This window comes from Drosophila ficusphila, unplaced genomic scaffold, assembly GCF_018152265.1.
Source record: "Drosophila ficusphila isolate 14025-0441.05 unplaced genomic scaffold, ASM1815226v1 contig_414, whole genome shotgun sequence".
NCBI classification, from domain to species: domain Eukaryota; kingdom Metazoa; phylum Arthropoda; class Insecta; order Diptera; family Drosophilidae; genus Drosophila; species Drosophila ficusphila.
The window spans coordinates 16182908-16200929 of NW_025064328.1; the positions used below are offsets into that span (position 1 = coordinate 16182908).

Below are 18022 nucleotides of genomic sequence, written 5' to 3' on the forward strand. Positions count from 1 at the left end.
GCTCCTAACCGAGGAATGACTATGTTAGATTGTTCTTGAGTTGGAAACTTTAGTACCTTCACAGGAATCTAGCTGCTAACAACTACTGTTTAACTATGGGAAAAGACAATCTACTATAAGCGTGTAAAACTATAGTCATCGTATATAGCCTAGACCGATTTCCAAATTAGCGCCAGCCGAGCTAAGCTGTTGTGCCTCTCGTAGCTATCTTTCTCTCATAGAAGAAACCTTAACAGAATTCATGCCAAAAGAGGCTATACTTGTTTATAGGAAAATTAAGTAATTATATATAATATGTATGTCTCTCGAAGGGGAGTTTGTAGCCAAGCTAATTGCGTAAGGCACAGCAGAGTAATTAAAATGAGAACTAACAACTAAACAAGAATCGGTAAAGCTTAAAGTAGTTTGAACTAGCGAATTCGATACATAATTAAAATAATAATTATTAACTTAAATACATAAAAGTGTGTAACTCCGAACTCGAAGCATTTAAAACGTTTAATTTAACTCTCCAATTTGAAATCAAAACGTAAGCTAAGTCAACAAAGTAGATCAAAAGAAATACTCGATCCCCATGAAGGTGGATGAGTACGATTCACAACCACGATGAGTAGCACTAAACGTTCAACCCGAGGGAAAACCAATTTTGCTCGTATTTTTAAACATAAATTTAATGCATAATTAACATATATCTATAGATGTATATGTGTGTCTGAATTACTTTAATGACTTTTACGGAAAATAAATGAAGAAACCGAAAACTCTTTTCAAGTCTGTTCAAATATTGAAAATATAACAATTTGAAGAAAATTAATTTTTATTATCGAATAATATACATATGGAAACGCATATTGGTAGGGCTTAAACTGCATACAGTTTTGTTTAAAGTCGACATTTTTACAACAAATATTTATGTAATTTTGATGATTTTCGAGGTCATTTTTTAAACCGAAGTCTCATACGTATGTATTTTAATTGCATATTAACTTAGTACAAAACAAATAGATATATACACATATACATTTAAATATTTATATCTATAAAATATCGATGTGAATTGCTTAACAGATATAAAACCATACGATATATCGCGAGAAAATGCGAAAACTTCCAAACACAACTCTCGAAAATAAAAACAAAACCAAACTAAACTAAACTAAAGATAACTATTTTTACGTCTGAATAATTCACCCTCTCCACTTCTGAACAGTCAGTCGAAGCTATATGCCTGTGCATATGCATCCACTATATACACTTACGAGTACACACAGACCCGGGCCCCAAATGAATGTAATCTATAATTTATTGAGCCAAGCCAAACAAAGAGAAAAACTTAAATAAATCAAACAATCGGCTCTGGGCACATCACACACACAATACGAGTACCCAAAGTAAATAAAAATACTACTAAATACATCTGAGTCTCTGAAATGAAGAATAGTTATCCATGGAGTTCAAGATGATAGGGTGATTTTCTGGCTTTAACACGAGAATCCATCATGGGGTTAAGAAACATTTTTACGGGAGGAGGTTCTACAATCGATACCGCTGATCATAAATTACGGAGCCCAGCCAAGTATGCAACCAATCCAAAAAAAAGGACGCAAGGATGACGGGCCATATACGTATATAGTGCCTATATAGGCGATAGATAAAGGGAGAGGCGATCGACTGAGATAGAGGTCGATGTTGAGGTGGGTTTGCGTGGCGGCGTTATCATTGATTGCGTACAAATTAACATTTATGCGTCCGTTAGCGTTAGATAATCTTATCGTGAATTTGCAACAATTAGATAGACGTGTCCAGCGGTCGCTGCCAGATCCTCCTCTTCACCCAGTCAGCCAGTCAGTCAGTCAGTGAACAACATGGCCAATCATCGATTCGTTCCATCTGTCATCTACGCCGTGAATTTCACCACGCCAGGCTCCGGCTGGCCATTGGGCCAGGTGCACGAGATGGAGCACAGCGACGAGTGCATCTTCCAGAGGAGAACGCCCTCGCTGGCGATTTTCGTGCTCTACGGACTGGCCGTTCCCACCCTGGCGGCCTTTGGCCTCTGCACGAACTTCATCAACGCCGTTGTCTTCATGCGACCCAAGATGACCCCGTCGGCCTTCAGTTACCTGGCCGCCCTCTCCTGGATGGACTGCATCTCCTGCCTGCTCATCACATTGACCGCCCTGTCCAGGAGTTATTTCTACAACAGTCCCGCCTGGATTTCCTACGACTACCAGTGGCAAACCCCGTTCTTTGGCATCAGCACGGGAGCAGCCAATCTCATCCTGGCCTGCCTGAGCGTGGACCGGTTCACCTTCCTTTCCAGTTTCAAGAGGACCAACGGTGCTCCCAGATTTTGCCGCCGCAAGGTGGCTCGCTGCATGATCGCGGTGGCAATAGGCACCTCCGTCGTGGTAAATATGCCGTACTTCTTCGTCTTCTATGTCAGCTCCACGGGAACGTGTCACGTCACCGCTTTCTACTACTCAACGTAAGTGTAAAGTAGGATTCCATAAGGAGATAGCTTTAAGTTTCTCTTCGAACACAGTTTTTATAAAGTGCAAAACTGGTTCACCTTTGCCCTGTTGGCTCTTTTTGCCCGCCATCTTCCTGCTCATTGGCAACACGGCCATCATATTAGCCTTTCGGAAATGGACAAAGCAGAGCCGACGGTGTCAGGCCACCGAAACCACTGCCAATAGCCGCACCACCGCCAAGAGATATCAGGTATTGTAATAATTATAAGAGTGGTATCGTCTGGTCGAAAACGACAAATAAATAATATCCATACGCATTATGTGCGTCGTTTACAACTCAATTCGCAATTTTAATGCCATTGACCCATAAAAAGAAAAATAAATTGTTATGATCAATGGAATTTTTGCAGCACCAAATGAAGCTAACCATCAGCATAGTGATTGTGATTACATTGTACTTGGTTGGCGAACTGCCTGCGCACATGACTTCAAGAAAGAGCTCCCTAAACCTTATTTTCGGAGGGGATACCAACAAGGTTGATGAGTCCTTCATGGAGGAGCTGGAGGTGATCTGCATTACGCTAAATGCCTTACAATTATCCCTGAATATAGTAGTCTATGCCGTGATCAACCCGTCGTTCATGCCGGAGTTCTTCCTGTGCCTGAAGGGAACTTCTGATGTGTGCTTTGGATTGTGTTGTTTCCGAGCTGTGCGAAGGCTTTGGCGACGCTGCCAGACCCAAAGAAAACAAAAGGCTACGGCGGAGGAGCAGGTGGTCAGTAGCGTGACTTTACCGCAACTCCCACCGGATGAGCCTATGCCGTGTGGCTGCGAGAGCTGGGCCAGTGACTCCGGCTGCAAGATCAACGCCCACTGCAAAACGGCAGTGGGCACATTTACCATGAAGGATTCCGATCACGACGAGGTGGTGCATTGCTGCCATGAGCCAGAGATTTTCACCACCAGATCCAGTGCCTGCCTGCACTCAAAAGACTCTGCTCCCGACGAGGAATCTATATTTAGTTCCAGCTTTATTATAATTACCTAGGTACACTTATTCACAACACTTGACTAGACTTAAGACTAATAAATTATATGCGCATAGTGCTGTAGCGGTTAAACAGACGATTCCATATCTTATTTGTGAATCCCCGAGCAGCCTCCTCGTTGTCATCGAAAACCTTGTAGTACGGATGCCCAGGTTGAACTTTGTGTACCACTACGTGCATCATTCCACTTCCTTTCTTCGCATCGCCGTGCAGTTTTCGTACCATAACGTGCCTTATAGTAACATTCTTTTGTACATCAGTAGCATTGCTTGTAGCATTGAGCTCAGCTTGGACTTGAGTGAGGAAAAGAAACACCAACAAGAAGCAGAGAAGGTATTTGAAAGACATCTTAAGAGCGAAATGGGTCGAAAGGAGTCTAAATATAAACTGAACTCCGCAGAGAAGTTGATCTGAAGACGACCCAGCTCTTTCAGCTAAGTAAATAGTTTGAAGTTTGGAGCCACCACCTGAGGAAACAAACTAAAACCGGTTCCATTTTGTAAATGTAAAATGCTTCATAGAATGAAACATGTTTATTGCCACCGAATCACTTGGTAAACAAGTAAATGGCCACAATGAGACCATACAGACCCAAGACCTCTGCGAATATCAGAATAAGGATGACAGCTACAAATATTTTTGGCTGCTGGGCAGATCCCCGGACTCCAGCCTCCCCCACAACGCCAATAGCAATTCCAGCCGCCATCCCAGAAACACCCACAGCCAGTCCAGCACTAAGATTCAGGAATCCCTTGTAGGCGCTATGGCGATTGACGATTGAGCCCGCCAGCAGAACCGCAATCACCAACCCGTAAATGGCTATAATGCCAGCCATGACCACCGGAACGATCGCCTTCATGATCAGCTGCGGATGCTTGATCGACATCGATGAGATTCCAACGGAGGCCTTAGCGGTTCCATAGGCAGCTCCCAACGTCGAGAAGACAATGGCCGACACGGCGCCCATCACGCAGAAGAAGACGGCGTATTCCGGTTGGTCCAAAGAGGGCTCCATCTTTCAATGCAGTGATTTATATTTAAAAGTCGAATACTGTTGAAGAATTCTGTGAAGGTTTTTTGATTATTCCACTTTTATAAAATAAGTGTAAAGACGTTAAATTCTCAGTGATTGTAAAACATATAATTTCCACATATGTACACGATTTAAAAAAAGAAATTCAAGTTTGACGCTTAATATTCTTAATCCACCCATTGATCACTTTATATCTTTCTTAGTCATTTTTAGCTTAAATAAATTTTTAAATATTCAAGGTTTAACGAAGAAAACAAGACGATAAGTGTAACCACTTGATTGGCTTCATTAGATATGTACAGTTATGCTAAACTTAGTCTAGTAACCTATTTCAGCTTGTATAATACACACGAAAATATTTAGGGCAAAGCTTACTTGCCCTGTAGTTTAGATAGAAAGTCCATGAGGAACTGGTGTCTTCCGCGCAGTTCGCCTACGCTGCGATGCTTAAGCTTGGCGCAAATTCGCCTTATAAGCTGCTCTCTATCGCGAGCCCCCATTTTCATTTCGATTAGAATAACTTTGTCCTCTTCGCGAGTCCAGGGAGCTGAGTGGGAACTGCCAGACTCAGATTGAGACGCGCTGACAGTTGATGTAGATGCGGAAGCTGGCTGATCTTCGGTGGGAGAGCAATTGGCTAGCGTGGCCACAACATCCAGCTTGCAGTCCTCGTCACTGTCGAATTGCGTGGTAATCACGTGCTGTGGTGTATTGCCCGCACTGACATGCAGGGGTTCCAGCTCCTCCTCCGAATGGTCCAGATCCATTTTAAGGGGCGTGAAAACTTGAATGTTCTCTTCACCCTCGTCCTGGCTTTCAACCTCAATTTTGGTAACGGGTGCCAGACTGCCGCTAATTGGTGGCGTAGGTGCATGCTGTTTGGCCTGCGCTATAATCCGTATGCCCGCCTTTGTGTCCGCCGCATCCCGAACACTTTCCTGATCGATCAGCGTTCGCAATCGTTTGGCGCACTCTATGGCTGGCGAGGAGGTAGACGGTGACTCATGGATTACCACCATAGGTTGGTTATTGGCCCGTTGCCTCCCTGATTGATTTAGAGGAGATCGAATCTTTTTGGTGGGTGATTTTCTTTTGTCTACATGAGGAGAGCTATGGTTCGTCGCCGATAAAGGACTCATTCCCGAGTTGTTTAACGTGGACTGCCTGCGGGGCGATATTTCACCAAAGTTAATGGCAGTTTTCTTAGCATGCGGATGATGGTGGCCGTGAGAGTGGCCCACATTAGGCGTACTGGTGGTTGCATTACCAAAGCTGGAGTTTGAATATAAACTGGCATTCAATCGAATTGCATGCGCTCTTAAACCCGCCTCGTCGCACATTTCGATGGATGAGCAACTGTTCTGCTCATCGCCCGTTGTATCTATCACCAAAGCGCGACTGGCATCATCCTCCTCACTCCGATCTGCAGCATCGTCGCTATCCGCGTTGGCAGCCAAACTAAGAAGTTTCTCTCCCTGAGCACGGATACCATGAGCACAAGTCAGGGATTCACTGGAGACCGTTGGCACGTCATGAGACTGCTCATTGTAAATACTAGCAGCCATAAAGGAAAGCTTGGCAGGTAGCAGGATCTTAGCCCCATAGAATATTCGACCATTAATATATTTCAAGTGGCAGCCAGGTTTACTTGGAGTAGGTACATCCAAAAACTCGTGAACCGTCTCCGTAAATTCTCCCGTAGTGTTGTTTTGGACATCATGCATATTAATAGTCTCCACAGGAGACAGGATTCTACAAAATAATTAAATTATATTTAAAAGTTAATGATTTATATTGTTTATTTCCTTACCTTTTAGGGGGCTTTCCCTGAGGAAATTGTTGCACAAACCAGTCGACCAAAAACTGATTGCCCTTGAGCAAGGGCATTATCTTGTTTTCAACTTTTTTCATGCTGACATTGGGCAATTCGGCCAACTCGCTGAGACAGGCATATATTTTTCTGATCTGAGCAGGTTGCTTGCTAAAGTAAATGTTGAGTTTGTTGATGAAGTTGGTGGCATTGCTAATCATAAAGTGTTCAAAGAATTTCCCTATCTCGGCGGCCTCAGCAGGTAGCAAAAAGTTAAGGAATACTTCTGCCAACTCCGGATGATCGGGTAGTAAGATTTGTTCCACTTTCTGTGGGATAAACCAAATATTTAAGAACGCATTTACGACAGCTTGATAAAGACCCTTACCAGATAAAGAGATGAGACTTTCTCTTGCCTGGGATCAAAGTTCTGCAGCAGACTATTAAATTTTCTGCAGTCCTCTATGCGATCAGCATTCAGCAGGGCCTCCTCTACTTTGTCGTAGAAATTTAGCGCGAAAACTATACGATTGTTTTAATAAGTATCTATTCACTGGATGGGAAACAAAGTATAAACTTACTGGCATCTTTGCGATTGCTCTCCTCTGCAGAGTCCGGCTTGAGCATATGACGCAGCAACTCCTCCTGGCGGTTGGCTCTTTTGAGCTTAGCTGCCTCATCGTCACTTCTGGATCTTTTTGGCTGAGTTGCCGTTGCCGGTTTTGGAGTGGTGGTGCTGCAGAACATCATTAAATCGACCAGCAGTTGGGTGTACAGTTCCAGGGCCACGAAACGAGTGTGAACGAGCTGTACCAACTCGCAGGCTTTATATTTTTCCGTGCGTCGACGCAGGTAGGATCCGTATTCAGTGATTAGCGAATGGCAACGCTTGCTCAATTTATGGCGCAAACGTTCGCGCAATTTGTGGTAGCGACACCGGCCTGGCGTTGATCCCTTTCGCGATTTATTGCAGGATTGAACCTTTGGCTTAAAGATTTGGTAGCGAGCCCTCTTGGCGTTTTTGCCCACAACGGAGGCGTTACTTTCTTGCTCAGGCAACAGCTCCTGCTGTACAACCTCGCAGGAGTCTTCCAATTCGCAGATCTGCAGAGTATTTGTAAACTCGTCTACTTTGTAGTTTATGGCGGGCGGAGCATCTTTGGCCAGTGGCGGAGGAGCAGGCGGTAGAGCGAGAATATCACTGCACTGGGAACTGGTAACCAAGCTGCGATTGATGTTCAGCACATTGTCCGCCAAACTACCACCGGACACAAAAGGCACTGATACCCCAGACACTCCGGGTAAGTTTCCCTTGTTCGCATGGCCGCCAAAAACATAATTTACATTGATAGTGAGCAGGGAGGGCTGTTCCGCTGGGCGTGGCTTCCTCTGCGCTGGATTCTGCCTTGATTTACAATCCCTAAGCTGCTCCGAACCAGCGGCACTGCCATCGGGTACTGCAGCCTGGCCAAAACTCTCCGGCAGCAGCAAATCCTCGCCGACCGCCTCTCGCACAAACTCTAAATACGAGGCACTGGCTTGTGAGGACGCTCTCAACGCTTTAAAATTGCGTCGGGTGCGCTTCTGTTCCCAGGTTTTCTGCAAAAAGTCGCAATTAAAAATTTCCGCAATTTATAAACACCCAGCGATGGCAAAAGCACTTAACATAACTATCGATAACACGAATAGGGGCAACCTAACCAGCGATTACCACTGATCGGATAACTATGTTCCAACGGCTAATAAAAATGGCAAATTTAAAAAAACAGTACCAAATAAAATGGTACCTAGTCAGGTACAATTCGACGTTGAGCAATCGAAGTAGTTCCCAGCACTGACGATAACTTGCTATCTGCCTATCGAACTTTTGACTGCACTAAAAGTAAGAGCGACAACATATTTTTTGGTTTTTAAACAAAATAACACCAAAAATATTTCACAAAAAAAACATTTTTATAACTATCCTATCTATTTCCAACAGAGCCCAGGAATTACACTTTTTACATATTCCGGATACCCGTTAAAAAAGGAGGAAATCAAAACTGACCACGTCTACACATTCCAATATGAGCAAAGTAACCTTTAAAATCACGCTAACTTCGGACCCCAAGCTGCCATTCAAGGTGCTCAGTGTTCCGGAGGGAACTCCCTTCACAGCCGTGCTGAAATTTGCTTCCGAAGAGTTCAAAGTTCCGCCGGAGACAAGTGCTATTATCACGGACGATGGCATTGGCATAAGTCCTCAGCAAACCGCAGGAAATGTGTTCCTGAAGCACGGATCTGAGCTGCGTCTCATACCTAGAGATCGGGTGGGCCACCAAATAAGCTAGTTTACCTAATCCCTGCGTATTGTCCCTATGAGATTTCCCCTTTTTGAATGCTTATTAAAATTTAAATTACTTAATCGGTAGTAATTAATCGAATACCTACCTCAATGTAGTATTGCCACCCACTGGGCAGCTCCTTGTGACGTTCTCGGGGAGTTCTAACAAGTCCACCTTCGAAACCCCAAAGGATGTGGTTGGCTGGAGGCGCTCGCTCGCGTTCAAGAAAATACTTTACTGGATTGTACTGTTTCGATTCACGAAGCTCGGTAACCTTCATGAAAATTCGGCGGCCTGTCTTGCCATAAATCGTATCTTTAGCCATTCGCTTGCAGGCAACACGGATGGGATCTGCACCCTTCCGCAAAGGTCTATTAGCTTTTTTAATGGCCTCCATGTGCTTCTCCAGACCGATGGCAATCAGCTGATACTCGGAGGGCGCATAGGCAGTTACTTGCGCGAATTTTGGCTGAAAAGCCATGCGGGGAAGGTACTGAGGATACATAAACACTCGACTATCCAGCATGAGATCCATAATACGAGGAGCTAGCCTAGGAACCTGACGTGTTGTTCCATCACTGATATAACGAAAGCTCATGAATAAGACTGTATTATCAATAGTAATCCTGCACTTACGTCAAATCGGTTTCCTTGTTGATAAACTCCATCATCTTCTCGTTCTCCTCCTTAAATTCATCACTACACAGATCGTGCTCCCACTTCCTTACCAGCTGCACAGCTTCCTTTAGGTTCCAGCAATTAAAGCTGGCATTTTTGTTTGCCTTGGTGTGGAGTTCCTCCAGCATTTCCTTGGGCTGTTTGGCCATGGGATAAAAAGTGGGGTGGGAATAGGTTTGTAGAAAGCTTTGAGTCAGCATCTGGGTGTGGATACGAAGCTGCTGCTGAAGCATGTCATGCTGGGATTTGGTGAATCCCCTGCTTCTGGCGAGATTATTTATGTTTGGTGGCTGCACATTACGCAGGTTCTCAAAATGATCATCATATTCCGAATAAACATGTCTCTTTACCGATATGTATTCACTGGTAAAATTTGTATCATACGGTTTGTCGTAGCGATCTTCAAGGTTTTTCGTTAAAATGGGAGGTTGAATTGGCTCCAAGTTGGAGTAATCCTGGGTCGATTCTTCTGCCAATGGAGGACTTATAAAAGTGGAGTCATTGGCTACAACTTTGGCCAGTTGGAAGCAATTGGGTTGTCCCGGTATTGGTACGGCTATAAGTTCTGGAGGAGCACCTAAAGCATCTGACGGTATGTTAACAACCTTGCAAGGCGATGATCCAAGATTTTCACCCTGCACCACAGCCACGGGAACGGGAATGACCATGCTTAAATTGTTTTCTTGACATGGTGGGAGAATTGTACTTGGTTGGTAGGCTGGCTCAGGCTGATGTCCATTAAGTACTGTTTGACCGTCAAAATCAATATTCCGGGTAACCTGATCAACAGGAGCCATTGAAACGTTGGCACTTTCTATGAATTTCTGTGGGGTTTCCAATTCAATTGATTCCAGAGAAACTCCCTCTTGCAGCAGCCCAGCAAATAGTTCAGATACGAGGTCAGTCAACTCCTTTTTGGATATGTTTACATCGCGTAGCTCCTCTGCATTTTCATACTCTGATTCCAAGTGATCAGCGGCCTCATACTCCGGATCGTTAATGGGATCATCATCATCGCCCAGAACAGTGTTGTCTGCATGAAGCAAGAGTTAAAAGAACCACTTTAAAATCTGTAAAAAGGGTCACTCACTCAGAGGCTTTGTGAAGTCGTTAAGGAACTGCATCCAATCCGCATCCGTGGCGGTCATTTCGTTCTCTACTACATCACTGGGCTCCACATCAGGCGGAACAAATTCCGACTGCAAGTCCTCGATTGTGGTCTGCTGTAGACAGAATTTGGAGCGCGTTCTGGTAGCTATACGCAGATCCTCCTTGTCGAGATTCTTATCAAACGGCACCTTAAAGCAACCGTCGTCAGAAAATTTAACGGGGGATTCCTCATTGGCAGTGAGTGGTGTTTGGGGTGTGCAAGGGTTGGAGTCGAAATCCGATGCTGTGGTATTCTGATCATCGTCGGACTACGGTTAAAATAGGGTTTTAGCACAACTCAAGCTTCTTATGTATATGTATCACCTACATGAAAATCTTCCTCCTTAAAGGTGTACTCCTCGTCATCCTCGTCGGAGTGCAAATCCTCCCTTATCAAAGCCTGAATCCCATCATTGTCGGTGGGAGTTTCGTTAAGCTGGGGCAAGGAAATGCCAGGAGTGCAGTTCAGCTCACGTGCTTTGGCACGGGTGAGTTTCGGTACGGACGGAGTGTCAGTGATAATGATAGCACCTCGTTTCTGCTGCTCCGCTGACTCCAGCTTCTCCCGCGCCAGCTCATCCTCTGCTTTCAAGGTGACCAATGCCAATACATGATCGTTGCGCACCACCTTTCTCACCACCTTTTGCATGTCCTCGGTGCTAATTGAGTTCTCCTTGGCCACCTTTCGCAGCCGGCGATCGATCTCCTTGGCATCCTCATCCAACTGTGAATCCAGGCTCTGGCGGTCTACCCGGCGCCGCTTACGTGGTCTTCGTGGAGTCGAGCTATTGCTCCGTGTAGACTCCGTCTTTTTGGCACTGTTTGGCATCTCGGAGCTTCATTTATAGATTAAATTCCGATGTTACTTCACGAAAGCGCAGAACAAAAACGCTCACAATGTTTACACGAAATGCCGCCACTCAGTTTTAATGTCAGTGGTGGTACCGTGGCCGATAGCATCAATAACATCGAATATTATATGTCTTAATAAATAGTTCTTTAATAACTATTAAACATTTAAAAAAGTTGGTTTATTTAAAAAATATTTAATTTATATTCTAAAAAATAGACTTTAAGCAATAATTTTTTATCTAACAATGTATCGATGTTTTGTGCAACATATATTTATTCACTCTGGTCACACCATGCTCTGCTTTTCCGGGCTCCTGCCCAAAAATAATATAAAATAATAGCCGCTTATCAAAGCAAATGCCACCGGAAGAGAAGGTAGCCTGAAAAGCACCCAAGCAGCCAACGCTTCTTTCCGCCAGAGGAGTATCCCGACCAGGAGATCAACACCGTCGAAATAGTCGTAAGGTAAGCCCGCGATTAAACATGAATCACATGCCCGGCGAATGATGAACGACTCCACCCAACGCTCTAGAAACTAGAAAATGACAGAGAAAGTTACGAAGTTGGCGTTGGCCAGTCGCCTTATCGTGCTCTTGGTCCAAATGGTGTCTAATGGAGCCCTGCCGGAGCACAGACCAGATGTATTCCGGATGCCGGTGTCAGGCGAGCAGAAGCAATGTTGCGAGTGGCTGGACAAGCTGGTCAAGCGCTGCTTAGGAGGACTGAGGCACTGGGACGGAGAGTACTTTCTGCACATAGCTGGAAATCTTTACTCATACGAGAACACCCTGGCCTTCTACCCACTTTATCCGGTTGTGGTACGTCACATTGCACAGGCACTGGAGTTTGTCGGGGTGCCTTTGTCCCAGGAATCCATCCTGCTAGTCGTAGCAGTGGCAGTGAACCTCTGGTTGTTTTGCGAGTCGGCTAATCTTCTTTTCCAGCTAACCCACCTGATATTTAACGACCTTAACAAAAGCTGGAATGCTGCTCTGATCTACTGTTTTAATCCGGCCAGCATTTTCTTTACGGCCGCCTACTCAGAGTCCTTCTTCGCCTTCGCCAGCTTCCATTTGATGCTGGAGTGCCTGAAACCAACCGACAACTTTCGGTTCATTCGTTTAGGAGCAGCTTTAGCCGCCTGTGTGGTATGCCGTTCAAACGGGTTGATCACCGTAGGATTTCCGGTGTACTTCTTCGCCCGCCAACTGCTGGTCAAGGGCAAGGAACCAACATCCTTCTGGCAGCTGACGCAGATGGCCCTAACCATTCTGGGAGCCGTAGGGATTCTGCACACCTACTATTTCTACATCTATCGGCTGTACTGCTTACCGTCCATGACGGTAAACCACCCGCATCACGTTGTGAACTACGCAGAGGAAAGGAAGTACCTTATATCAGGACAGGGATCGGAGGGATCTCCATGGTGCCAGTACACGCTGCCGTTCCCGTACACCTACGTGCAGTCACACTACTGGGATGTAGGATTTCTGCGGTACTACAAGTGGAAACAGCTGCCTAACTTTCTGCTGGCCCTGCCCATGCTTAGCTTCATGCACTGGCACTGCTACGATTACCTACGCCAGTTCATTAAAGATGTCTGGGCGAAGGTTACGCCGTCCGGCTACAGGGAACTAGTCAAGGAGCATGTCACATTCCCCTTCGTTCTGCACGCTGCGTTTCTCACCCTTGTTTGCACTGTATTTGTGCACATTCAGGTGTCCACGCGACTCCTGGCGTCGGCCACTCCCGTTTTCTACTGGTTTGCAGCCGATCACATGCCCAAAACGCTTGCAAAGCTGAAACTGCGTTCCAAGGCGGGAGCTCTCTTTATATGGTGCACCACTTACAGTTTGGTGGGAACCGTGCTGTTTACCAACAATTACCCATGGACGTGAGCTACTTAAGGAATGTTTACGCTTAGGAGTAGTTGGTTGCCAAAGAGACTGTTCATCCGCAGAGATTGCTTTTTAGTGTGTAAATAATCGTCCAGGCTCTCCAAATTGAAGTGATAGTGTTGAGGCGCTCAAAAGTATTGATTTCCTGTAAAAGTTTCCCATTATCTATAAAAACCTTGATCTTTTAAAACATGCTTAATAAAAATTGTTGACAATTTTGCCGAGAAAGTTAATATAGATAATTAATAAATACTACTTGAAAAAACGTTCAACTTATCTAACGCTTATGTACATTTCAAATAAAATGTGTAGCGGTTTTTTTTAAACAATTGATTAGTATTTTCTTAGTATATTTACATGATCCACTTATTTTTTTCTGGTCTTTACGGTCACACTGACAATCAGCTGTTTTGGGTCGCAGATCCAAACAATAAAGAAAAAAATTTACCAGAAAATTGTTTATAGTCCGACATCCTAGAGGACACCCGTGATTGCCATGGATGGCCATCTGCGACTGCACAAGGTGGGCGACTACGCCGCGCCGAGTCTCCAGGAGAAGACCAGCAAAGTGCTCGGGAACATGGAACAGCTGTCAGGAGTGATGATAATTATCATCATCAGCGGAGGAGTTCTTACTTGTCTGATGTTGTTTATCTTCGCAAAGCGCCAAATAATGCGCTTTCAGCTGCGAGGACGTCGCGGACCCCACGTTCCGGTAGGCAACGATGCCAAAAAAGCTCTTAGAAAGGAGATTGAGCGGCGGCTGGACTGCATCCAAAAGATAACGCAGGAACCGAAGCTGTTGTGGAACGACGGCGACAAGTACATTGTTCAGCCCGAGCCGGAGGCACTTCCACCGTACTACTACCGCATGAAAGCAGTGGACGATGTAAAACTATTAGAAACAGAGATTGCGAGAGCGGATGGTAGTTCGCGGCACGCTCCCGAGAGTTTAAGGGCCTTCCTGTTGACCACTTTGTCGGTCACGTTAAACGGTGCCGGCCAGAGGATGATTCACCAGTACTGCGACATGTATGAGCATGCCCGCCACGATCCTAATGAATTCGGAAAGGATGAGTACGAGGCCTATCATCATTTGCTGCTAAAACTGCTGGAGGCGTAAGTTTAGTGTATCTTTTCCAAAGAAAACTTTTTCAACAAGAAATCCTATTTTTGTTTTCGTAGTTCTAAACAGCTTAAAAACTACAATTCCCGCAAGGCTTCGCCCGCTCGAACGCCTCGGAAACAGACAAAAATGCATTCCTTGCTGGATCCTGCTCGTCTGCGACCGCCAACTACTTTGGAAAATGTTCAGCCAAGCAGTGAACTCACGACTGGTCAGCATGCAAAGGTTAACTTAACGCTTGGTCTCCAGGGCGGCAATGCTGCAGGTGGCGATGGGGACGCCGAGCTTGCCACCAATCCTCTTCACTTGCAGGCGCCATCCGACCGTGATCTAATCATACGGAATAGAATTAAGACGCCCACGCTAGACGACATTATCGTTGAGGCCGATCATCATCAGAACAGTGATGCAGGGACCATGGAGGACAACGAGATTAAGAGCATTTCGTCGACACAATTTCAGCGGAACTCCAGCAATGTCTAAGCTTTCAAGGAACCTCCGCTAATTTGGATAAAGTGTTCTCAGAAAAAAACCAGAAGTTGTACCATTTAATGCTTATTGGTCTTTGTTGCGTTTTCTTGGCAGTCCAAAAATTAATTTTAAGCAGCTTTTAGAAATTAAGAAGAATTAAAGAAATTTAAGTTTAACTCCTGTAGTTTCAAGCAAAAATCTTGCGCTTAATAAACATGATATAAGGTAATCAAAACTTCAATAATACGGGTCACCTTAAGTTTTCTTTTAATTTTGAAGAAAGTCATCAAATAATTAACACTTTACCTACAAGGAAACTTTTTGTTCTAGCAAGAATCGTGCTATGTTTTACAAGGATCATTTTTATTACAAGGATCATTCTTATTACAAGGATCATCCTTTTTTACAAGGATCATCCTTTTTACAGGGATCATCCTTTTTACAAGGAACATCCTTTTTACAAGGATCATCCTTTTTACAAGGATCATCCTTTTTACAAGGATCATCCTTTTTACAAGGATCATCCTTTTTACAAGGATCATCCTTTTTACAAGGATCATCCTTTTTACAAGAATCATCCTCCTTCTCCATCTCGGCACATTGATCGGCTAACTGGGAGTAGAGAACCAAGTCCAGGAGTCGGCAGGAGTAGCCTGTCTCATTATCGTACCAACTGATCAGCTTCACAAAGTTGTCATTCAAGGCAATACACGCCTTGGCATCGAAGACGGAGGCAAAGCGTGAGCCGTTAAAGTCAGTGGATACCACCTCCTCCTCCACGTAACCCAGAATGCCCTTCATTTCGCCTTCGGCCGCCGATTTGATGACCTTCTTGATGTCCTCCATTTTGGCGGGTTTCTTGAGACGGCAAGTCAGGTCCACCACCGAGACATTGGGCACCGGCACTCGGAAAGCCATGCCCGTGAGCTTTCCGTTGAGTTCCGGGATAACTTTACCCACTGCCTTGGCAGCTCCCGTGGCAGCCGGGATGATGTTGGTCATGCCACTGCGCCCATCTCGCCATAGTTTGCTGCTGGGTCCGTCGATGATCTTCTGGGTGGCAGTGGCCGCATGCACGGTGGTCATCAGGCCCTCGGTTATTTCGAAGTTATCGTGGACGACCTTGGCCATCGGCGCCAGACAGTTTGTGGTGCAAGAGGCATTCGAAATTATAGTCATTTCGGGTTTATATTTATCCAAATTCACTCCACAGACAAACATCGGAGCATCGGCCGACGGAGCGGAGATGACTACTTTCTTGGCACCACTATCCAGGTGCGCTTGGCAGGCTTTCAGGGTGGTAAATCGACCGGAGCACTCCACCACGGTGTGCACGCCGAGGTCACCCCACTTCACGTTCTTGAGATCTGGCTCCTTCAGCAGTTGGATCTTCTTGTCATTCACGACCAGCGAGTTTCCCTCTATGGATATCTTCTGATTGAACTGGCCGTGGGTGGAGTCGTAGCGCAGCATGTAGGCCAGGTACTTGGGATCCAGCGAGGGGTCGTTGATGGCCAGTATCTGGACATCCTTGAGGACGAGAGCCTGGCGGGCAAACATCCTTCCGATGCGCCCAAACCCATTGATTCCGATGGTGGACATCTTGGCACTAAGTAAATTTTGACTACAAATTTACCCGACTCTTTGGATTAAAATAAAATGATTTCCGGATCTTAGCCGCCTCAGATCGGAGCTGGGTCTTGTGGCCCCCTGACGGTAGGCATACATACATAATTACGCAGCTGGGTATAAATCAATCGAACTCGGCCACCTGCCAAAGCTTCTCACGAAACAAAATTACAATAACCTTCGGGAACGCCCAGTCCAAATTGTCTGGAGGTTTAAGAAAGTGGGAGTGGCCTCCAAATTGCTGCTCACACACATTCACGGGCATAGAAAACCCAGCTTCAAGGGTCATTACTCACCTTTGTGTGAAATGCCTCACTCCTTCGGGACCCCACCCTTTCTTACACCTGAAAAAATTAGGATTATAGGCTTTCAAAATTGGAATGAACTTAGAGAGTATAACTCACAACATTCACACTTCAATCAACTTTACTTCAATCAACTGTATCGCTTACTCCACCAAGCTTAATTTGTCTATATATCATTTTTAGGCTCCAAAGAAAAGCAGTAAAGAATCAAATGTATGTCTTTTACGAACACACAAAGTGAACAAGTAACCTTGGGCCTTTTTTCCGTGTGTGGTTCCTTTTTGGGCATACCAGATGACGGCCATCAGCCATAGAAATTTCCATTCCCGGTAGCCATCTGCCCCTTCGGCCCATGACTTGGCTGGAAATATATTGAATTGAAGTTGTTTTTTCGTTCGGCTTTCAGTGGGGACCCCACTCTTCTATCGACCTGGACGCGGAGTGTGGGAAACAAGTCTTCAACTAGCTATGACAACTTAACTTTGTTGAATATTTATGATGCTGAAGCAACAGCAGGACGGCTGGCAACATGTTGCAGGCAACATTTGTACGCCCCCGCAGGAAATTTCCAACTGAGCGCCGGGAGTCTCTCTCTTTGGCAAGGAAAACTGGACTCTCCGGGTCCTGTGGTGAGTTTTCCTATTGGGGCCGCGGCTGATTACGAAATTGTTGCAGTAATCGCAGCAACCGCAGTTGCAAGACCCGGAAAACGCCAGCGCCGAACTGCAAACTCCGCCTCATTGTATCATTTATGTTTGAACTCGGAATCCGTAGGTGCCATAAATTTTAAATGCTCCCCATCAAATCCCATCAAATTTAAGTTTATTCTATGGTCTTTGGTCGAGCAGTTAAGGGCTCTAAGCTGGGGTCCGGAACCCTTGCAACTTTGTTGGGGGGTTAGCTTGTTTACTTTAGTGTCCCTGTTTTCATTCCAGTTTGGTTGCGGGGCGGGTGCTACTTGAAATTTATGCGAAAAACTTTCAAATTTGAAACTTGTCTGCCGAGAGTCGCCGCTGAGAAATGGGTTAAAAGAGCAACAGGAGCAGCACACATTTTAGCATTCAAATCCCATTTAAAAAGCAGCTTAAGCCAAAGTTTGACAAAGTGTTGAAGTATGGAATATATGCAATAAATTTGTAGATAAAACAATGATGATAGGGTAGCGTTATGGCAATTTCTTCTCTCCAAAGTTTTAACTATTTACGAAGGTAAGCTCGAGCTGA

At 45.2% G+C, this 18022-nt stretch overlaps 8 protein-coding genes across 8 annotated transcripts; 4 read left to right on the forward strand and 4 right to left on the reverse strand.

Moving 5' to 3' along the window:
• The first annotated feature begins 1686 nt into the window (after positions 1-1686).
• On the forward strand, positions 1687-3523 carry LOC108093613. Its single transcript, XM_017193740.2, is given in 5 exon segments — positions 1687-1694; positions 1838-2488; positions 2546-2591; positions 2593-2724; positions 2885-3523. Coding segments are annotated over 5 exon segments (1476 nt in total).
• On the reverse strand, positions 3491-3893 carry LOC108093687. Its single transcript, XM_017193867.2, has one exon. It carries the CDS (start codon positions 3870-3872, stop codon positions 3567-3569), a length of 306 nt encoding a protein of 101 aa, XP_017049356.1. The 5' UTR covers positions 3873-3893; the 3' UTR covers positions 3491-3566.
• Positions 3894-4014: 121 nt separating this feature from the next.
• Positions 4015-4541, reverse strand: LOC108093949 (V-type proton ATPase 16 kDa proteolipid subunit). The gene has a single exon (XM_017194345.2). It carries the CDS (start codon positions 4537-4539, stop codon positions 4072-4074), a length of 468 nt encoding a protein of 155 aa, XP_017049834.1. The 5' UTR covers positions 4540-4541; the 3' UTR covers positions 4015-4071.
• Positions 4542-4819: 278 nt separating this feature from the next.
• Positions 4820-11429, reverse strand: LOC108093948. Its single transcript, XM_017194344.2, has 8 exons — positions 10847-11429; positions 10460-10787; positions 9328-10402; positions 8798-9269; positions 6949-7966; positions 6756-6889; positions 6368-6696; positions 4820-6309 (listed from the first exon to the last, which is right to left on the reverse strand). The coding sequence occupies exons 1-8, from the start codon at positions 11345-11347 to the stop codon at positions 4929-4931; spliced, it is 5238 nt and encodes a 1745-aa protein (XP_017049833.1). The 5' UTR covers positions 11348-11429; the 3' UTR covers positions 4820-4928.
• Positions 8163-8796, forward strand: LOC108093950 (ubiquitin-fold modifier 1). The gene is made up of 2 exons (XM_017194347.2): positions 8163-8249; positions 8349-8796. The coding sequence occupies exon 2, from the start codon at positions 8434-8436 to the stop codon at positions 8695-8697; it is 264 nt and encodes an 87-aa protein (XP_017049836.1). The 5' UTR covers positions 8163-8249; positions 8349-8433; the 3' UTR covers positions 8698-8796.
• A 217-nt stretch (positions 11430-11646) lies between the features above and the next one.
• On the forward strand, positions 11647-13496 carry LOC108094058 (GPI mannosyltransferase 2). The gene is made up of 2 exons (XM_017194497.2): positions 11647-11835; positions 11903-13496. The coding sequence occupies exon 2, from the start codon at positions 11913-11915 to the stop codon at positions 13266-13268; it is 1356 nt and encodes a 451-aa protein (XP_017049986.1). The 5' UTR covers positions 11647-11835; positions 11903-11912; the 3' UTR covers positions 13269-13496.
• Positions 13497-13661: 165 nt separating this feature from the next.
• Positions 13662-15111, forward strand: LOC108094009 (protein C1orf43 homolog). Its single transcript, XM_017194436.2, has 2 exons — positions 13662-14387; positions 14454-15111. Exons 1-2 carry the CDS (start codon positions 13765-13767, stop codon positions 14875-14877), a joined length of 1047 nt encoding a protein of 348 aa, XP_017049925.1. The 5' UTR covers positions 13662-13764; the 3' UTR covers positions 14878-15111.
• A 96-nt stretch (positions 15112-15207) lies between these two features.
• Positions 15208-16570, reverse strand: LOC108094008 (glyceraldehyde-3-phosphate dehydrogenase). Its single transcript, XM_017194435.2, has one exon. It carries the CDS (start codon positions 16465-16467, stop codon positions 15259-15261), a length of 1209 nt encoding a protein of 402 aa, XP_017049924.1. The 5' UTR covers positions 16468-16570; the 3' UTR covers positions 15208-15258.
• Between the last annotated feature and the right edge of the window lie 1452 nt (positions 16571-18022).